The sequence below is a fragment of the Magnusiomyces paraingens genome (genome assembly GCF_902498895.1).
Source record: "Magnusiomyces paraingens strain CBS 517.90 genome assembly, contig: contig5, whole genome shotgun sequence".
NCBI classification, from domain to species: domain Eukaryota; kingdom Fungi; phylum Ascomycota; class Dipodascomycetes; order Dipodascales; family Dipodascaceae; genus Magnusiomyces; species Magnusiomyces paraingens.
The window spans coordinates 512402-534079 of record NW_022474071.1 but is presented as its reverse complement, the minus strand read 5'-3'; the positions used below and the strand labels follow the sequence as shown (position 1 = coordinate 534079).

Below are 21678 nucleotides of genomic sequence, written 5' to 3'. Positions count from 1 at the left end.
TTTTATTTTTTTTTTTTCAAAACATGATACCAGATTGTTCCAGCTAGTTTATGCTAAATAATACCAAGAATAGTACTAATAATTATGCGCGAATTTTTAATATATATTTACCTCTATTCTTATAATATACAACGTACCCGTTTTACTCGTTTTCGTCGCTCTCGTTTGTAAAAACATGGAACGGCAGTGTCAGCCCCAGATTTTCTTGGTTTGCACCCACGTATTCTTGCTGAGCAGCCGGAACATGAGGAGCCCCGGGTACATCTGCACCTTCCAACACGCTCAGCGCGTTGGGATACCGTTCAGAAAATGCTTCGGAGTGCGGGTGCGGTTTCCCCATGCCCTTGCGCGACACTTGGAAGACAGCATGCTTGAGTGCGTTCGTCCCTACATACTGGCGCGCCCTGTGCTTATCAGGTGTCTCTATAAAGTCCGGCAGAACTTCGTATGGAGGAAGAACCACCCGTTCACCAGGTTTCCGTGGAATGTACGCCATAGTTGGTCCATCACGGTAACGGTAATGAATATCGTAGTACTTGTAGTAACGCCTGCTCACTGCCCTTTGCCGGCCTGCTCCCACACGTAGCCCTGCTTGTCGAGCAGCCTGAGTATTTTTAATTTTCTTGGAAATATCCAAGGCTGATTTAGGGACCTGGCCAGACATTACAGGAACATTTTCATCTTCAGATGAGTTCTCGCTTTCGTCATCAGTATTAATTCCACTGCTGGAATTGGTCAAACAAGCGCCTGTACGTTTAATGGCAGTATGCTCGTACGGTGCCCAGCCAAAAAATATTTTTTGTGTCCCGGAAACAACCCAGTCAGCAGGATACACTGGGGGATCCTGAGCCTCTCCACGAGCAGCGGCGGCACGACTTCGAATGTAATTGGCCGCAACGCCAGGAGATAACGGTCGGTACCGTGCGTATCGCACGACTTCACCGTTCGCCAGTCTGCGGATACGCCGAGCTTGTCGTCCTAGTTCTGGATCAATAGACTGCATCAAATGTTTACGACGCAATTTCCGTATTCTTTTATCGCGTGCCTGAGCACGTACTCGAGCAGCTTCCACTGTGACTGCTGTATTTTCATGCTCATTGTTAAAGTATTCGGCACCAAGACCATATGTTGCCAACAGCGAGTCTCGTGCAGAGGGAGCTGCGGGGTTTGCGCCAGGCCCAGCAGACGCTCCCAACGTATTGGCGGAGCCCGGACCTGTTGTTCGCGCCGTGCTAGGGGTCTTGCTCGCAGCGCACGCGAGCTCGGCAGCCGCACCTAGTTCCTCTGCTGGCCCAAAAACGGCAGCTGGGTTTACAAGTTCGGATGCTGAGTCAAGGCTCGCAATCTCTGGAATGGAAATAGATGCAAGAAGTTCTGGTGAACCTTTGGAGCCATCTTCTCTTACCGAGGGTCTTAGTCCCCCACACAAAGGTTGTGCGCCACTGGCCTCTTCTTCTGGCGGGAACGCATATTCCTCAAGCCCAAAAGTAAGATTTCCATTTGAATCCGCGAGTCCGTCCTCAACATCATCATCTGAAAAAACCAGCTCATCGGTTGGGTTTATCATTAAAGAACTTTTGGGGGGCTTCTCGTCGCCTAATACTTCACCTGTGTTTGGATTAAACTCAGCAGCAGGGGCGACACGAGGATCCCGTATCGGAGTGCCAAAAAGTTGGCGACATCGTTCGTAGGTTCGCCCCACAGTTGCAGAACCACTAGCAGCTACAATGTCTGCCCAAGAAACCCATGTATCGCGGTCTGAAGAAGCCGTCATGTGTGCCTGATGGCCTACACGAATCAGGGTTTTGTCAATGAGATTAAGGAGCGCCTCGCGTGCCTGAAGGGGCAACGCCGGCGAGCCCTCTTCTTCGTTTTCGTCTGCGCCTCCGACACATGGAACTGTGTTCACATGTCGCTTAAATGATTGGGTTGACGAATTTGTGTTTCCGTTCTGCGCCGCATCTACTGCTTGGTTATGTCTGCGTGTGCGCTCACGCTCTAGCAGGTTTTCGACCTGAATGCGGTCATATACTTGACGCTGAAAAAGCGCATTAAGCTCATGTGCAAGCATTTGTCGCGTATGTGCCAAGCGCTTTTCAACTACCGGTGACAGCGAATCGCGTGGCAGCCCAATTTCTGGGTTAAGCTGGTAAGGTTTAGGATTACCTTCAGCATCCAGGCGCACACGTGGGAACTTGTCATCGTGAGCGCGCAGCGAATCAGATACCTTGTAACGCCAAATATTTGCAGGAAGTTGTGATGTACCAATTGCTGCACGCTCATATGCGAGTCCTGAAGGGTTATCTGGATCTGTATATGTAAATGTAGGATTGTCTGGGTGAGCATAATCTATAAAGGAACGATCCCAATTTTTGCGCATTGAAAGTAAGTCGTCCTCTGGATTAGCACGCTCTGCTGAAGGCGCCACCTGAGTAATACCATGTCTTCTCGGAACTTTTGCATCATTGTTTTTTTCATCTTCAGAGTCTTGTTCTGTTTGTACTGTAATAAGTCCATGCTGTGTAATGTTTTTGCGTTGAAGATTATTTTCTCGCATAGAATTAATGTTTCCACGGGCCACATCAAAAGGGTCACTTTGTTCATTGATTCTTCGTCGTTTTCGGCGTAACAAGGTTGACGTCAAGCACGATGAATCCTCGCTTGAAGGATCTTTCCAACCAAACTTCATGACACGATGAGGACGCTGCTCGATATCAAGCACATCGTCCTCGTCAATGGGCAATACATCCTCAGGCCCGTCTTCAAGATCCGGTCTAAGAGGCCATGCAGCCCAGCGTGTAGGGACACGCTCACCAGCACGCCGGGCAAGATGTACTGCGTAAAGATGGCTAGCCAAATCACCGCGAAAGGAGTCGTCTGCAACACCAGCAGCATCTGCTGTGGCACGAAGTAAAGATGCTGCAAGGCCAGTATGTAGAGTTTGAGTAGGTTCTTGTGAAAAGTAGTCATTTACATCACGATCAGTGATAGGTTTGATATCTTGCGTAGGTAGGCCATCAGGAAACGAGCCCGGTGGGATTAGTATGTCCTGCAATGTAGAAGTCGGTTGCTCATCTGAGGAGCTATCAGAGTCATTCAAATCATAGGGTGTTGATTTCACTGGTGATGAAAACCGTTGTTGGTATGAGGTGAAAACATTTCGAAAACCTAAAGATCTTTGCGAGCTTTCAATTTTTGATTCATTGTCTTCATTTTCGCTATCGATTTGGCTATTATTTTCTTCTTCTTCTTCTTCTTCTTCTTCTTCTTCTTCTTCTTCTTCTTCTTCTTCTTCTTCTTCTTCTTCATTTTCTCCATTGCTGGTATCAACTGGGTTATTATTTCTTTTGTAATTTTCACTATTGTGGCTTTCATCACTACCCTTTTCTTTCTTGCTCTCTTCATCTTTGACTTGGTTATCAATTTCTTCTTGATGGTTCTCGGCATTATCATTTTCTTCATCATCGCTATCCTCTTCATCGCTTGAACTACCTGAAGGTGAAGACTGAGCTGGGGCTGGAGAAGATGATTGTGATGACAACATCGATTCTGGTGACGATGGCAGTGATGCTGGTGATGGTTGTGCTGACTGAGAATGTGTCGATGCTGGGCTCGAGGGCGGTGACTGGTTCTGAGGTGTCTGTGGTGTTTCGTTTTCTGGTGATGATGATGATGATGATGATTCAGCATCGCTATCATCTGCTAAAGCGAAAGACTCTGTGTCACTGTTTTCTTCGGAAGATTCCGTGTCGGCATCGTTGTCGCTGTCATCTGCCGCCTCTGCTGCTGGTGATGATAAGTCTGCTCTATTGTTTGAAGGACCATTATTTTGATTTTGATATTCTGACTGGAAATCTGTGAAATTAGATAATAAGACTTCATCTTCTTCTTCATCTTCGTTATCATCATCTTCATCTTCCTCATCAAAATTTTTCAAGTTATCACTATAGTCTTCATCTGCTTCATCTGCTTCATCTGAAGTTTGATCCTCGTGTTGAGAATCGGTTTCTTCATTGGTATCCTGGGGCTCCCCTTCACTGGTATCTTCCAACGCGCTGCTTTTGCTAGCATGTGTTTGAAGATCCTCTGAATCAGAGATTTCTTCATTTGGAATCTCCTCCTTAGGTTTGCGAGCCATTCTCGAGTACTGAAGAGAAGCTGACGGCCCTTATTTTATTTATATTTTTTTTAAACGTTTGTTTATTTTGTTGCAAGTAAAAAAAAAATGGGTCATGAATTTTTTTTTCTTCTTCTTCTTTAAAATACAATTAGTCAGTATCGTTAAATATTTACGTAATTATTTTAACACCTAACGGCCACTCCAATGATTAAAACGGCTTCTCAAAAACAAATTAACAAAAAACGTGCATTAACTAAACTTTTATAAATATATAAAAAAAAAATTCTAAATCATTAATTCTATTGTCATAAACTTCTAATAAATCTCTATTGTTTTTTTTTTTTAAATTTTCTCATCTTCTTCTTCATTACAGTTATAAATCCAAAACTGGAAGAAAATGATAATGTCCATGAAAAGGGCGCCAGCGCTTCCTGCAAGCCACGATCCATTGATCAAGAGATATTTCCAAGAAGTATCCAGTGAAATAATAGAAATAATGAAATTCAAATTCCCCAGACATGCAAAGAGGAAAAACAAAAATGATACGCCTTCCACAGACTTGCGTTTGAAATTGAGAACAATTTGTGGAATACGAGAGCTGAGGTAGATTGGGGCACAAGACCAACCAAAAACTTGACCCCAGAAGTTAAACTCGAGAGGAGCTGAAGGTGAAGGTGATGGAGTTGCACTGTGACAAAACTGAGAAACTGCCCAGCCAGTTATTCCTGCAACAATGACGCCGGTGACCAAAAGTAGGTTTATGAGGACTCGTCTGCGGAAAGAGATTTTTGCTGACTTAATGGAAGAGGCTGTGGAAGCCGTGCTATGATCGCAGCTAGAGTATTGGTCTTGTTCCAAATCAAATGTGCCGTGACTCGTGGACAAGTTAGTGTCGCTTGTTTTGCTGCGTGGTAAAATAGTATCTGTGGTGACCCCCGCACTATATTCATCCTCAAGAAGTGGTGTACTTGAGGAAATAATGGTGATCTTTTCCGAAAGAATTTTCTTTCGATTATAAAGGAAAATTTGAATAAGCAACACAATGTCAGCTATGGTATAATAAACAGCAAGTGCAATAGTAGTAGGAAGGACACCTTGAAGAATGGACCCAGCAACGTTGAGGATATCGCCAACAAGCCACATTAAGAGAAATGTGAGGGAAAGCCCAGAGGCACTTTTACGGCAAAACTGAATAAAAAAAGTTAGAAAAAAAAAACTTTTTAATTAATATCTTTTAAACTCACATTTTCATAGAGTTGGGGGGTAAAGACAATAATCCAACATGAGATTGAAATAGAGCTGTTCAAAGTTAGATGCAATTAAAAGTTGAATTTTTGTAAATAAACTTACCCAGTGATTCCACTAAGGGCTCGAGAGTCAAAAGCAAAAGCTGGAGGCAGAACCATTAGATATGAATTGGTTAGGGAATTGGAAACCAAAAAATAAAGATTTTGCTTGTTTTAGAGCAAAAAAAAAAAGAAGGAAGGAAGAGAAAAAAGAATTTTTTAAAAAAAAAAAAGTGCCAGACGTTTTGTTATTTAAACGAAGAAGAAAAAGAATAAAAAAAAATTTTCCTCTATAAGTCATTATCAGTTCCCTTAGTTGAGTGACTCTTCATTTTTTTTATTTATTTCGTTTAGCTTATTTACTCATTGAATAACAAGTAGGTCAAAAATAACAACAACAACAAAATAGCTTAAAAAGGACTTAAAACCCGAATTTTATTTTATATAAGCGGGGGAAGCCGTTGAATCGGGATAAATTGCCCATCACTGTTACTTTAACACTTGCCTCTGGCAACGGTTATTAAAGCTAGCATTAATATAGGATACCATCTGGTATACTTTGAATATATGTCCAAGGCACCACGGGCTCTGTTTTTTTTTTCTTATTTTTTTTTTCACAGCAGTAATGATAGTGAGAGAAAAAAAAAATTTCACTTGTTGCCGCGCGGGTATCAGTAAAAGAGAAGAAAATAAGTCATGTTTGTTATCTTTAGTCATGTGACATACCGGCGTAACAGGTGTTTGTAGCATTGGCACCACTGCCATATTCGGTCTTGTTGAAAAAAAATTTTTTTTTTTCTATTTCAATTTTGGCGCTTTCATCAATATGTTATTGTGAGAGAGAGGGGAAAATCAGCTGGTAATAAACAAAGAGAAAGAGTCAGGACATTGAAAAGAATAATAGTGACTCTTCTTAACAGCATGATACTGTTATTGTCGGTATTTTAAATGAATAAATAAATCGAAAGTCGCAAAAAGTTTGTTTTGAAATTCAGTGGGTTAACCCCTTCTTTTTTCCATTTTCACATGTTGGCCCGTTTTTTTCTATCAGCCATCTAAACATCTAAACAATACCTAGCATATGACATGGATCTTATTATTTTGGCGCTGATTGTTTGCAAGCTGTTTCTCTGTCGGCTACTCATTATTTAATTTTTTTTTCACGAATCTTGTTGTTAGCCTTACCAACGCTAACTATACCTTTTTCAAACAGTGTAAAAAAACGGTCATTCACCTGATGCTTTTTTTTTTCTCTTTCTCTCTCTCTCTCTCTCTCTTTTGCTCTGAGTTTCATACCTATATGATTTAAAGGCCTACTCCCATTAAATAAATGTGGTCGTTACTTATTGAATTAAAACTACCCTCTCCCCTCTAAAAAGATCCATATTCAAAGTTACTTTCCGTGCTAATATATATACTAAATTTGTCTCCACATTTGTGAATTCTTTTTGGTCTTTGGAATGAATAGTGAAGAGTCTCCCGTATTTAACTTAGGAAAGAAAGTAAGATATTACTCTCGGTAATAATTATTTCTATGATTATCGGGGAAACTGATATTTCAGTCTTTGAAACGTGCAGCTGCTGTTGCGACTATGGCTTCTATTTTTGCTTCGTAAAGAAAAGTCATCTTTAAACCGGCCATCATGTTTTTATGACTGTCACCCTGTTTTATGACAGGTTATGTGATATTGTAAGAAAACTGTTTTGAATGTAAAAGATAGTATACACAGCATATTGTTGATTACGTGACTGGAAAGTCTCTGTTTATGAGGACTCTGAAATTTCAAAACTTTTGGAAATCACTCAAGGCTGTCAGATAGCTGTTGATGACGAAAGCTATGGTCATGTATGCAAAGGACAAGAATGAAAAAAAGTATTATCATTCAAAGAAAACTACCAAGCTTGGTAGTAGTTTAAGTCAAGTAATCATGTCAAATAATATCTTTCAAGATATTCCTGTCTTCAAATGCAATGTGGCAGTTGTATACAACGTGGTTATTAATAATACAAAACCCTTTTACTATTATTTTTTTTTGGCTCATTGTTAAAATTTCAACAGGTATTTTTTAAAATAAGATATCAGGCATGAAATTAAGATTGGTTTTAATTTGAAAAACAAATAAGGGTTCATAAATCTTGTCCAAAACCATTTTTTTCACTTTCATTTTTTCAATTTATTAAAAAGTAATTTTGAAGAGTTATTGGTGTAAACTTAGTATAGTTGTCTTAAAAAAAAATTTAGAGAATGACTAGAATTGAAAAGGTAGAAAGAATTTTCTCAGTAATATGAGAGTTGTATTTATCTTATATATTTTAAAAAGAATTTTTTTTTTCAATGTTAACTTGATAATTTTCCAATCTGGGAAGTAAATATCCGAGATATAGGACACATAGGGGTAGATTTTTTAAAATAATGGTAAAAAAAAAACTTGTGTATCTTGTAATCTGATTATTGGATAGTTCTTAAGGATATGTAATTAATGATTGATTAATTGTTTCGGTTTATAAATGGAAAAGGTAAAACAATAGAAATAATTTTTTTTGTAATAAATTTAACAATACATAGCAGACCTTTAAGTTATGTGTTTTTTTTTAAAAGAATCTTTGATTCCTTAGAGATTGTTTAAATAACAGTAATAGTGATGGACAAATTCTATATAGTTATTACAGACTAAATCTATTGTTGATATTACACCTGCAATCTGTAATATCTGATAACATACATACATTGGTAATCTTAACAAGGCTTATTCTCCAACGTGTGCACTTGCCCAGAATTGATTTCGTGATACCTGTATCTACTATTTATCAGAACATTCTCTTTCTCTCGCTCTCCCCTGTCCTTCCCTGCTTTTTTTGTTATTGCTTAAAAAATAAAATTATTTCATTCAAAAAAAAATTGGCGGCAGAAGCTCAGTGCATATATACGTTTCTGGTAAAAAAAAAAAAAACATTCACACACGCGCGGGTAAATTTGATGGGAATAAAATATATATAAGAATTGAAGAAAAGAAAAAAAAAAAGTCCTGGGCACGATAAAAGTGTTTTTACATATAGTGCGGTGACATTATCTGGGGTATTTTATTGTTAAAAAAAAAAATTTGGAATTTGGTAGAGTCTGAAAAGTAATTTTTTTTATTGTTGCCTGATATTTATTTTTGGTATATCTAAGCTTTACTGACCCCTTTTTTTTTCTTTTCAATGAGATTGTTTATTTTTTTTAAGACTTTTAAATTCTTTTTTTTTTTATTTTTCATTGAAAAAAAAAAGTCATCAATCATGATAAAATTTGACATATTTCTTAGAGTTTCTTTAAGATATAATTGTTGAGTTCAATTATAAAACTTTATCTTAAGATAAATTTGTATATAATTATTTGAAAATCGCTCGGATATTAAATGTTTTAAAAGGAAATTTTAAAAAAAAAAACAAATTTTAACCGCTCAAATTGTAAAGATTTAGTATTTAAAAGATGAAATGTTATATTTTTTTTTTTACTCAAGAAACTCAAAATGATTAGTCACGGAAAATAGTTTGTTAGATGATATTGGTCTAATAACCATTCAATTCAAAATTGGATAGAAAAAAAAACGAAATCTATTTCAAAATTGTCCTTATTCATTTGTATATATATCTTCAATTGGTATTTCTTATTTACCATCACCACTTCTTACACCTTGTTTATTATAAATCCAAAACTGGAAAAAAATAAACACGTCCATGATAAACTCACCTAAGCTGCCAACAAGCCAGGAGCCATTGATAAGAACGTAGCGCCAGGATGTATCAAGGGCCAAAATAGAAACCATAAAGGAAAGGTTACCAAGACAAGCAAACAAGAAAAACAAAAACGATACACCTTCGACCGACTTGCGTTTAAAGTTTAGAACAATTTGTGGGATACTGGAGCTCAGGTAAAGAGCAGCACATCCCCAGCCAAAAATCTGCCCCCATAAATCAAATTCGAGTGGGGGTTCGGGCTCAGATGGAGGAGCTCCGGGCCGGTTGTGGTAGTATGTAGTAAAAAGCCATCCGAGAACGCCAGCCAAAATGACACCGGCGACAAGTAAGGTGTTTGTAATCACAGTTTTGTAAAAGGGAGTAGGAGGAGGGACGACCAAGGAAGGAACAGGTTCAATGGGGGGGCCAAAGGGGTCATCAGGGACAGTTGTTGGCTGATCTGCACCAGGGGGGTTTGTATTGACTCTGCTGTATCTGCGATGGGTGTTGATGAAGGTGAATTCTCTATTTGCTTCATCTTCCTGGACGGCTTCTTCAGCTTCTGCGAGGGCTTCTAGGAGCGGGGTAACAGCTGAAGCGACTGAATTTGAGCGAGGTTGGGAAGGTTTTTTGAGAGAGGCATTTCTACGGTTGTAAAGGTAAATTTGGATGAGCAAGATGATATCGGCAAGGGTATAGTAGATTGCGAGGATGACGACAGTTGGGAGTACACCTTGAAGAATTGAGCCAGCCACGTTGAGAATATCACCAAAGAGCCAGAGGATCACAAACATAAGAGAGAGACCATCTGCGCTTTGTCGACGAAACTGGAGAGATTGTTAGTGAATTGTTAGTTAAGGAAAAACAGAATATATATATATATATTGTTTGGATAAAAGACATACATTTTCATATAGCTGGGGAGTAAAGACAATGATCCAGCAGGCAATGGAGATGGAGCTGAGAGGAGTTAATAAGTTAGTTTAGATAGAGAGAAAGAGATTTGAAAGGAATAGGATAAAGACGTACCCTGAGATGCCACTGAGGGCTCTGTTGTCTAGAGTGTAAGGAGAAGGAGAAGATGAAGGTGAAGTTAAGGATGAAGACATTGCATTAGATAGTTTTTAGAAGATAAAGGGAAAAAAAAAAAAAAAGAGATAAAAAAAAAAAGAGGGATTTTGGTTTATTAAATAATTAGTAAAAAAATATTTATTTAATTATAAAAGTTATTTTATATAAACAATTATTTATGTTAGTAATGATATAGATATAGATATATAAATATACGTAATTTAATGTAGTTTTTTTAAAAAAGGACTGCTTTAAATATTCTTATTGTGTTATCTAAAGAAAAAATAAGTGGTGATTAAACAAGATATGGGAGACATAATTATATTTTATTTTAATAATTATATATTTATTTATATTAAATAATTTATAATTACAACAAAAGCTGGGCGAATCTTTGTGGGGCGGAGAAAAAAAAGAGGAGTGAAAATGAATGCATTTTTTATTTTTGCAGGTTTGATTGTTTGTAGTTATCGGATGTAACAAAAAAAAAAAAAAGTACGGAGATGTAACCATAACGATTTGTAATTTAGTTATATCTATTAAATAGATATTATATATATAGATAGTAATTAAATGAAGAAGAAATTAGTAAAGCAGATTATATAAGAAAAAAAAGATAACTATATAAGATGAATTTTGAGTTGAAAACTAATAATAATAATGATGATGATGAAAAAAAAAAAAAAAAACCCATTTTTAAAAATCAAAGGACCCTTAAAAAAAAAAAAACTAAACTTGATTGAAAAAAAAGGCATTTTTCTTTTTTTAATCTTTTCAGCAAAGACCTGCCCAAAATAGAGAGAAATAAAGAAAGAAAGATTCGGGTAAATATCTTTTCCTTGAAAGAATTTTAAAATATTTATATTATATTATGTCATTTTATACAATTTCTTATGTAACAAATCTCCAGATTTTCATAATAATTGTTTCATTATTAAAAAAAAAAAATCACACAAAAGGATTTCAATCAAGTAATTAATTATAGTAATTTTTTTTATTTTGTCACTTTTTTTTATTATATATATTTCTGAATAATAATGTACATTTTTTTTCATAAAAAAAAACAACTTTTACTTTTACTTTTACTTTTACTTTTTATTTTTTTAAAAAAAAAAAAAATTTCGAATAAATCAAAACTCTTCTTCATCTTCGTCATCTTCATCTTCTTCATTTTCATTTCTATTGTAAATCCAAAACTGGGCAAAGATAATAAAGTCCAGTAACAGAGTTCCAAAACTACCTGCAAGCCAGGAACCGTTAATAAGAATATATTTCCAAGAGGTATTAAGAGCAAGAATAGAAATGACATAAGTCAAGTTACCCAAGCATGCAAACAAAAAGAAGAGAAATGAAATGCCTTCAACCGACTTGCGTTCAAAATTAAGTAAAATTTGTGGCACACGAGACCCCAAATATAAGGCCGCACACCCCCAACCGAAAACTTGCCCCCAGAAATCAAATTCCAAAGGAGGCTCGGGTTCAGATGGAGGTCCTGAAGGAGGAGGTGAACTATGACGCAGTTGAGAAAAGGCCCATCCAGCAATGCCAGCAATAACTACACCTGTAACCATAAGGGTATTGATGAGAATAGTTTTATAAAATGGCATGGGAGGTTTTTCTTCAGATGTAGAAGAGATAGAGGTAGGTCTATTGTTTGTTGAAGTTGATGGAGAAGTTATATTTTGTTCAATATCAAAAGTTCCATGAGTTTGTTTGTTTTGATGATGATGATGATGGTGGTGAGGATTGAAAAATGAGTTTTCTTGAGAGTTTGTATTGTTATCATCATCATCATCATCTTCTTCATCTTCAAAAGATTCAAGAAGTGGGGTTGCTGGAGAAAGATGAGAAGGGTCAACTTTTTGGGAGAGGGCATTTTTGCGATTATACATGAGAATTTGGAGCAAAAGAATAAGATCGGCAATGGCGTAGTAGAAAGCCAGAGTGATCATGGTAGGTAAAACACCTTGAAGAATGGAACCTGCGACGTTAAGGATATCACCGGAGAGCCATAAGATTACAAACATGAGAGAGAGGCCATCTGCGCTTTGACGACGGAACTAGAGAAAGAAAGAAAAAGAAAAAGATTAGTTATAGATTTTTTCAACAAAAAAAAAAAAGTAAACATACATTTTCGTATAACTGGGGGGTAAAGACAATGATCCAACATGAGATTGAAATGGAGCTGGAAAGTAAATGGAAAGCAAAAAAAAAAAGAAAAAAAGAAAAAAAGAGAAGAAGAAGAAAAAGAAGAAGAAAGAGAAAAAGAAGAAAAAGGTTAGTTTGAAGATTTAAAATAGTATAAAGTGACTAATAATAGTGGTGATGGTAGTGGTGAAAAAAATGGAGATGGAGATGAGGATTAATAAGAAGAAAGGTTTAAAGAGCGTACCCAGTGATTCCACTGACAGCTCTGGAATCGAGCGTGAAAGGAGGAGGCGGAGCCATATTTTTTTTTATTTTTTGTATCGTTTGTTTTTTTTTTTTTTTTTTAATTTATTAGGTTACTGGATGATTATTAGATTGTATTTGTTGATAGTCTATTGTTCTATATATATATAAAGTAAGAAGAAAAGATGGGATGAGTATTGTTGGAGTGAAAAAAAAAAAAAAAAAAAAAATTTTCAGGATAGAATAAAAAAAAAAAAAAGAAGAAGAAGAAGATATTAAAAAAAAAAGCCTTATTAGTAGTAGTACTACTATTATTTCAGTATACTGAAAAGAAAAAAAAAAAAAAAATTGCGATTATAATGGAGACCTAATGGAAACTCACAACGAGAGAGAATTCACCTAGATTAATTTTTATTTTTATTTATTTATTTTTTTTTTTTTAAATAATAATAATTATTATTATTATTTCAACAATAAAATAAGAACAATTTGGAACAATAATATTTAAAATGAAAATGATAATTGTGATGATGATTATGATGTGTGCATGAAAAAAAAAATAAAAATTTTTTTTAAAAGGAACCCGAGACCCGACGGGTATTCAGACGGAACACCTCGGCAATTACAAATTACAAAAATTTAAATTTAAATTTAAATTTAATGTAATTATTATTATTATTATTATTATTATTATTATTATTATTATTAATATTAATATAAATAATTTATTTAATAAATATATTGTTACACTTTAATCTGTTACACTTTTATTTAAAGTTGCTACTTAGAAACTCAACTTTAAAAAATTATTTATTTTTCCGCAAGATAATAATAAAAACAATATATATATATGATGGTAATGAAGGTGATGATGGGTGATTATAGTAGGCCATTCTTTAAACTCACAAACACATATACACACATACAACCCCCCACCCACCCTCTTCCCCTAAACCTGAAAATCAATAATTTAACATAGACCACGATATACACTTTGGTCTGTAACTTACATTATAATTTTTTAAGAAAAAAAAGAAGAAAAGAAAGAATTTCTTTTTATATATATATATATATATTTTTTTTTTTTGGGGGTTGCATCCAAGACATAAAAGAAATGAAACAAAATTTGAAAAAAAAACTTGAAAAGACCTGTAATTGAAAAATGAAAAATTGAAAATAAATATTTAATGATTTTTATATAATAATAAAAAGTAAATAAATAAATAAATAAAAAAAAGAAGAAATGAAAATGTTTTTTTTATTAAAAATGAATAAATGAATTCTTTTTTTTTTTTTTTTTTGAACCACTTTGAACCAAAGAATGATTTTTCATCACAACCATAATAACCATAAACTCCATTTTTTTTTTATTTTCTTACCATCCCCCCCTCCCTCTCTTCTTTTTTATTTTTTTATTTTATTTTATTTTTTTTTTAAATAATAGTAATTACTATTAAATAAATCAATTCCATTTTTTTTTAAGTAATTTATATATAATTGTATTGTTAAAATAGATAATAGAATATAAATGAATTAATTATCCCCCCCCCCTCATATTCAGCGCCGCTCATTTGCCCCGCCATGTCAAATTTATATACTACGCCGTGCTTCTTCTTCTTTTTTTTTTTCTTTTAAATTCTTCTTCTAAATTGTTCTTCTTCTGTTAATAATGCTAACTACTAGCTGCTGCTATTACCACAACCACTAGCAACTACAACAACTACAAACCGACAAAATAAATTAAAGGTAGGTAACATTTTAATTTTTTTTTTCCCTCACTAACATTCCCCATACTGCTGCACATATTCATTCATTCATTCATTCATTCATTGCCTTTAAAAAAAAAAAAAAAATTATACACTGCCACTTTGACGCCGCCGCAGTTATAAAAACAAAAAAAAAAATTCAACACCACCACCACCAAAATATCTTCCTCCCTTCCCCCCCTAATTTTTGGATCCTCGAGAAATATTTTAAAAAAAAAAAAAAGCTCACAGCTACTCCCAAAGTAGAAATTCTTTGTTCTTAAATGGCTTTAAATTGAGCTTTAAAAAAAAAAAAAAAAAAAAAAAAAAAAATTTAAACATTTTTCTGGTAGTACCCATAAAAATAAAATAAAATAAAAACTCATATATATATACTGAAACCCCCAATTGAATGAATGATTGATTAATTGATTAATTGAATATTCAAAATAAAAATAAAAACTAACTGCGTAGTCTTTGTTAATTTTGTTAATTTTGTTTTTGTTCCTTTTTTTTTTTTTTAATTTTTTTTTTCTTTCTTGCTATTAAACTACGCAATCCTTTTAAACATTTGTGGCGTGTCTACATACATACAAACATCAATAACAACATCACCATCATCATCATTATCATCATTAAAATACCACAAAAAAAAAAAAAAAAAGACAATCGCCATTGCACCCAAAAGTCAATCATACCACCAAAAATTTTTTTTTAAAAAAATTATTAATTAAAAAAAAGAGATATATAAGACTAACAACAATTCAAGAAACAGCAAAAGAGTAGTGGCATCAAAAACAAAATTATTAAAAAAAAAAATTATTTATATATATTTCAAAAGAAAAAAAAAAAAAGGTATGGAAATCCTTCTTTCATTCTTTAAGCAGTAGCAACAGCCTCCTTCTCAACTGTAGGCTCCTCAACTTCAGGCTCTTCTTCTTCCTCCTCTTCTTCTTCTTCAAACTCTTGTTGACCTTCATGGCCCTCCAAAGAGTAAGCCTCCTCAGGTTCAGCACGTCTAATTGACAGAGTAGGCTTGACAGTGGCCTGGTCCAGAGTCCAAGAAGCAAGAGCATTCTCACAGTCAATAATAATCTGCTTAGAAGCCTCGTAGCCATCATAACCCAGACGTGACTCACCAGGAGTCACAGGAGTATCATCAAGCAGCTCAAGCAGAGCCTTACCATAGCCAGCAATAAGCGCCAGCTTCTCAGAGTGCTCACGGATAGCATCAAACTGGTAGTTAAAAGCAGCCTTAAGTTTTTCGCGGGTAATGTTGGAGAGTTGGGCCTCGGCAACAAGAGACTCAGCTTCAGCACGCACCAGTTCTTGTTCAAGAACAACAATCTTAGGGCTATTGGGGTCCTTGTACTTAAGATGAGCAATCTGGTCGGTAATCTTTTGTTTCCGTTCACGAGAAGGCTGGACAGAAGCTTCAATGTTGCGAATGGCCTTCAAAGTGATACGGTATTGGTCATACTTGTCAATAAATTGGTCTTCGAGTTCACCAATTTCATAAATAAGAACACCAAGACGATCAGTGACATCGGAAACATCCTCGTCACTCTCTTCACCCCAAGCAGAAAGTTGCTTGGCAACCTCACGACGTTCACGAGCAACAAGTTCAATAGAACGCATCACATTCTTCTCCATCTTAACGAGTTGAGCAAGCTTGCGAGCAAGCTCAGGACCAAGAGAGCCAGCAGTGGAGCGTCTAAAAGAGTGGGCTAAAAAAAAAATTATTAGTATAAAATTGTAGTGATAAAAATTACTTGTATATATATATACTCACCAATTGAGCCCTTGCCAAAGAAGCGACCAGACTTGGTGGTGGATGGAGGAGGAGCGGGGTTTTGGAGCTGGGCAGCAGTAGGAGCTCTGCTGTTACGGAGAGAGTATGTTCTGTGCATTGTGTATATGTGTGTGGGGGTATAGATTATATTTGTTGTTTAAAAAAATTTGAGGGAAATTTAAAGATAAAAAAAAATTGTTAAAAAAAGGGAAAGAAAAGAAATAAAAGAAACAAAAAAAAAAAAAAAAAGGAGAGGGGCGGAAAGCGGAGACTTTATATTAATTTTTTTTTTTTTTTTTTTTTTTTTAACCAGCAGTATATAAAGGAAACTTTTGTTTGCCTTGCCCTTTTATGTGTGTGAAGTTTTCTTTTTTATCCACTCTCCCCTCATACACACACACACACACACACAATTCTCTCCATTTTAATCACAGTGTATCTAAAGGTGGGTACTAGAAAGATTGTATTTAAATATATATAAATAAAAATAAAAATAAAAAAAATAAATTGGTGATTGTTATTGTTGTTGTTAATGGAACTTTTCTGGAAATCATAGCAAATTTTCAAAACTTTGTTAATGATCAATGCTATATAATTTATTTATTTAATTATTTTATTAACTATATTATTATTATTATTATAATTATTATCATAATTAAAATTAAAATGAATTGTTAAATATATATTTTTTTAATAATTATTAATTTAAAATTGAAATATTTGACATCATCATCATATAGTTGTTAACTGTAATTATGCCCAGTTTTAATTAAATAACAATCACACGGGACCTGTTTTTTTTTCTTTCTTTCTATATATATATATATTTTTTTTTTTTTTTTTTTTTTGATATTTGCCATTTATTTTTTATTTACTTTATTTCATCATAATCATCATAATCATTATTCTTTTCATTGCAATTGCTCTTTATTCATTGCAATTGCTATTTATTCTCTTTATTTTTAAAAAAAAATTTAATATAGTATTATCCTTTTCGCCCCTCCAAATTTTGCTATCTTTTTTTTTTTTTTTTTTTTTTTTTTTTTTTCATAAATGGCTGGCTAAGTGGTTGCCGCCGTCCGCCTTTGTTTGTTTGTTTGTTTGTTTCTTTTTCTTTTTTTCTTTTTGGGGGGGGGGGGGTTTGGGCGGGCGACGGGCGGCTGGAAAAAAAAAAAAAAAAAAAAAAAAAAATTCACAAAATAATAATAATTGCAGTTTTCGTGATAGATTATTTAAATATAATTATAATATTACGTTATCTTATAACTAGATATGACTAATTTCTTTCTTATTTTTATTATTATTATGCCGCCACGTGATGCACTAATTTTCATACTTTTTTTTTTTTTTTTTTTTTCTTTCTTTTTTGGTATTTTCAAATTTCATGAAATAAAATGAAAAGTCTTTCTTTGGCAATTGGATTTTTTGTTTTTTTTTTTGAATATCAATTCAATCTAATATAATTCAATTAAATTGGATTCAAAAAAATCATACTTGATATTATTATTATTATTATTATTATTATTATTATTATTATTATTATTATTATTATTATTATTATTATTATTATTATTATTATTATTATTATTATTATTATTATAAGTAACAATAAAAACTATTTACATTCTTTTATTTTAAACTCTTTTTTTTTTTTTACTTCTTTTAACTTCTTCTTCTTCTTATTCTTCCATTATTTATGCTTAAGTTAAAAATAAGACCGATCTATGTAAACTTTTTATTTTTATTTATTTTTTTTTTATTTTTTTCATTGTTTATCTTTATTGTTTATTTTTTTTTTTTTGTTTAAAAAAATCTCAAGTTTCATTTAAAAAATCTTTTTCATCTTCTTTTTCTATTTTCTTCTTATCAAAAATATATATATATATATATTCAACCCAGCCCTCGGATCCTTTTAGTCCATAAAGTGACACCCAAATTAGGACAATAGTTAGCTACTCAACTAAATACAAACATATTTATACACGCCTAGAAACCCAAAAACAGAAAAACAGAAAATATAATTTAAAAGAAAATTGGTTTTTAACCATTTTTAATAAAGAAATAAAAATATAAAAAAAAAATGGACGCGTCAATGTAGCCTTTCATCTTTTTTTTTAATTTTTTTTTTTTTATTTTATGGTGAAATTTCTTTCTTCATCTTCATCTTTTTCTTCTTTTTTGTTAACAACAATTCCTCTTAAAGTCAGCATTTACGTCATCACTTATCAATGACATCATTATATAAATGACCATCTCTCAATTCACATGCAAATATAATTAATTTAATAAAATAAATTAATAAAATAAATTAATAATAAAATAAAATAAATTTCGTCATACTCTGCAGATGGCTTATGTCATTTTCATAACTAACCTGCAACTATCTTTAATATTCATTTTAAAGATAGCCGTCATAGCAAAGAAACTCAAAAAAAAAAAAAAATAATTTAGTTTTAAAAGGTTTTAAAAGAGGCTTTTTTTTATTTTTTTTTTATTATTCAATTCTTTTCAAATCACTTTAATTTCCCAAAATATAATTAAAATATAATTAAAATAAAATTTTTTATTTTTTTGTTTTTCGGTTTTCGTTTTTTTTTTTTACAATTATCCACTTATTAATTATTAATTAATTTTTATTTATACCTCTTCTATATATATATATATATATCTCATGTGCTCAATTCTCTAACGTAAAGTTTCTATCTTTATTAAAGTTTTTTTTTTTTTTTTTTTTTTAAAGATATTTCAAATTTAAGTACTCTCAAAATCATTCATTCATTCATTCATTTCATTTACAAAAATATAAACATACAAAATAGAATGAACGTCAGGTGCTTATAGTTGCCATCACCTATATTACATCACAAGATATTTTCAAAAAAATAAAAAATAAAAAATATAATAAAAATAATCTATAAATATATAAATTTATAAATCAAAATTACAAAATAATCAATCATCAATACTTTAATATAATATGTCCTGATGACCAATAACTTAGCATCTATTATTTACAACCTACTTTTAATCAAAAGCCTAAGGTATCCACATTAAAAAAAAATTAATCAATTCCCAATTTCTTTTTGTTTAATCAATTAATCAATTAATCAATTAATCAATTAATCAATTAATTAATCAGTAACCATTCAATATTAAAATACATTTAATCATATGGTTATATATAACCAGCCCTTCCAAGGCTGTAACAGCCTCACGCTTTTTTTTAAAAAAAAATAAACCTTCCAAAACTTCTTCTAGAAGATCTTCTTCTTCTTTAACAAACCCAAGATTAGATTTTCTAAAAAAATCCATTCAGATAAACATAAACATACATAAAAAAAGGAAAAAAAAAGAAAAAAAAAGAAAAAAAAAGAAAAAAAAGTAAAAAGGTACATATATATATTCATTCATTCATGGCCACATCAATTCATTGATTATTATCGTAAATACAGAAAAAATAGTTATTCATAAACAGTTTTTATTTTTGTTTTTTTCATTTTTTTTCATTTTTTTTTTTTTTTTTTTAAAACTCTTCAGGAGCAAGATCAGTAACACAGCCGTGACTGGCATCAGATACAAGACGAGAGTACTTGGCAAGAGTGCCTCTAGTGTATCGTGGCTTAGGAGGGGTCCACTTACTCTTACGCTCTGCCAAAACAGCCTCATCAACATTCAAGTCAATCTTATTATTGTCGGTATCAATCACAATCTCATCTCCATCTTCCACAAGCGCAATGGGCCCGCCCTCTGCTGCCTCAGGCACAATGTGGCCAATCAAAAAGCCATGAGATCCTCCGGAAAAGCGGCCGTCAGTCAACAATGCAACATCCTTACCCAAACCGTATCCCATCAATGCAGAAGAAGGCTTCAACATTTCAGGCATACCAGGACCACCCTTGGGTCCCTCATATCTAATAACTGCAACTGTCTTCTCTCCCTTCTTAATCTCTCCACGCTCCAGCGAGTGAATAAACTCAACCTCATCATTATAAACACGAGCCTTACCCTTAAAGTATGTACCTTCCTTACCAGTGATCTTAGCAACAGCACTACCAGGAGCAAGAGTACCGCGCAGAATTTGCAAGTGACCAGTGGGCTTAATAGGATTAGACAATGGGCGGATAATCTGCTGGCCCTCGGGGAAACCTGCCAAGTTCTCTACATTCTCAGCAAGAGTCTTACCAGTGCATGTAATGGTAGAACCATCAATCAAGCCTTCCTTAAGCAAAAACTTGACAACAGCAGGAGTACCACCAATCTTGGGCAGATCAGCCATAACGTATTTACCAGATGGCTTAAAGTCTGCCAGGAAAGGTGTCTTGTCACTAATTCTCTGGAAATCATCCACAGTCAAGTCAACACCAACAGACTTGGCAATGGCAATCATGTGCAAAACAGCATTGGTAGAACCACCAGTAATAATGATATAAGTAATGGCATTCTCAAATGCAGCCTTGGTCATAATGTCACGGGGCTTCAGACCAATGCGCAAAAGATTCTTAATGGCCTCACCGGCATCAATGCACTCTTGGTACTTGGCCGCACTCTTAGCAGGGTTGGAAGAAGAGCCAGGAAGCGACATACCCAACAACTCAGCTGCAGATGCCATGGTGTTGGCAGTGTACATACCACCACAGGCACCCTCACCAGGGCATGCATGTTCAATAACATCCTCACGCTCTTCCTCAGAAATCTCCTTGGCCAAAACTTGACCATAAGACTGGAAAACAGAAATGATATCCAAAGGTTGGCCCTTGAAACGACCACAGGTACCCACACCAGGGTTAATGGTACCACCATAAACCATAATAGAAGGTCTGTTCACACGACCCATGGCCATAAGAACACCAGGCATATTCTTGTCGCATCCAGGAATTGAAATGTTGGCGTCGTAGTATTGAGCCATCATCATGGTCTCAATCGAGTCGGCAATGATATCACGAGATTGCAGAGAGAAACGCATACCTTCGGTACCGTTCGACATACCGTCAGAAACACCAATGGTATTAAATTGCATGCCCTTAAGTCCGGCCTTCTCAACACCTTCCTTCACCTTGAAGTTGAGATCGAGCAAGTGCATGTTGCATGTGTTACCAGTCCACCAAACGGACGAAATACCGACTTGGGCCTTGTCGAAATCAGCCTTCTTGAAACCGGTACCGTAAAGCATGGCCTGAGAAGGACCCTGATCGAGGGCCTTGGTGATGGTGGCAGAAACCTCGTTAAGTTGCTTATCTTTGCATCTAACCGCAGAGGTCTGGAGAGATCTGCATAAATTTGTTAATAAAAAGTGAATGGGAAAATGAAAAAATGAAAAATGAAAACTAAAAAAATAAAAAGACAAAGTGATTTGACAATGATAACCTACCTAGCGAGACGCTTACCGAGCATTTGACTGCTTTTAGCACGTTGAAATGCAAGCATTTTTTTTTCTATGAGGGGGAAAGATTAAGGGAGGATGGATGGATTGAAAAAGAGAGAAAGAAAAAAAAAAAAAAAAAGAGAGGGGAAAAAGGAGAAAGAAAAAAAAAAAAAAAAGAAAAAAATCAACTG

At 34.0% G+C, this 21678-nt stretch overlaps 6 protein-coding genes across 6 annotated transcripts; all 6 read right to left on the bottom strand.

Annotated features, from left to right (window-relative positions):
* Positions 1–142: 142 nt before the first annotated feature.
* Positions 143–4138, bottom strand: SAPINGB_P005824 (uncharacterized protein; the record flags this gene model as incomplete). Its single annotated transcript, XM_032000538.1, has 1 exon — positions 143–4138. One exon carries the CDS (start codon positions 4136–4138, stop codon positions 143–145), a length of 3996 nt encoding a protein of 1331 aa, XP_031856429.1.
* Positions 4139–4462: 324 nt separating this feature from the next.
* On the bottom strand, positions 4463–5526 carry SAPINGB_P005823 (uncharacterized protein; the record flags this gene model as incomplete). The annotated part of the gene is made up of 3 exons (XM_032000537.1): positions 4463–5308; positions 5365–5419; positions 5471–5526. 3 exons carry the CDS (start codon positions 5524–5526, stop codon positions 4463–4465), a joined length of 957 nt encoding a protein of 318 aa, XP_031856428.1.
* A 3530-nt stretch (positions 5527–9056) lies between these two features.
* On the bottom strand, positions 9057–10235 carry SAPINGB_P005822 (uncharacterized protein; the record flags this gene model as incomplete). The annotated part of the gene is made up of 3 exons (XM_032000536.1): positions 9057–9953; positions 10032–10086; positions 10156–10235. 3 exons carry the CDS (start codon positions 10233–10235, stop codon positions 9057–9059), a joined length of 1032 nt encoding a protein of 343 aa, XP_031856427.1.
* Positions 10236–11327: 1092 nt separating this feature from the next.
* On the bottom strand, positions 11328–12645 carry SAPINGB_P005821 (uncharacterized protein; the record flags this gene model as incomplete). Its single annotated transcript, XM_032000535.1, has 3 exons — positions 11328–12257; positions 12328–12382; positions 12590–12645. 3 exons carry the CDS (start codon positions 12643–12645, stop codon positions 11328–11330), a joined length of 1041 nt encoding a protein of 346 aa, XP_031856426.1.
* A 2567-nt stretch (positions 12646–15212) lies between these two features.
* SAPINGB_P005820 (uncharacterized protein) lies at positions 15213–16243 on the bottom strand (the record flags this gene model as incomplete). Its single annotated transcript, XM_032000534.1, has 2 exons — positions 15213–16060; positions 16126–16243. 2 exons carry the CDS (start codon positions 16241–16243, stop codon positions 15213–15215), a joined length of 966 nt encoding a protein of 321 aa, XP_031856425.1.
* Positions 16244–19648: 3405 nt separating this feature from the next.
* On the bottom strand, positions 19649–21549 carry SAPINGB_P005819 (uncharacterized protein; the record flags this gene model as incomplete). Its single annotated transcript, XM_032000533.1, has 2 exons — positions 19649–21392; positions 21494–21549. The coding sequence occupies 2 exons, from the start codon at positions 21547–21549 to the stop codon at positions 19649–19651; spliced, it is 1800 nt and encodes a 599-aa protein (XP_031856424.1).
* Positions 21550–21678: the final 129 nt, after the last annotated feature.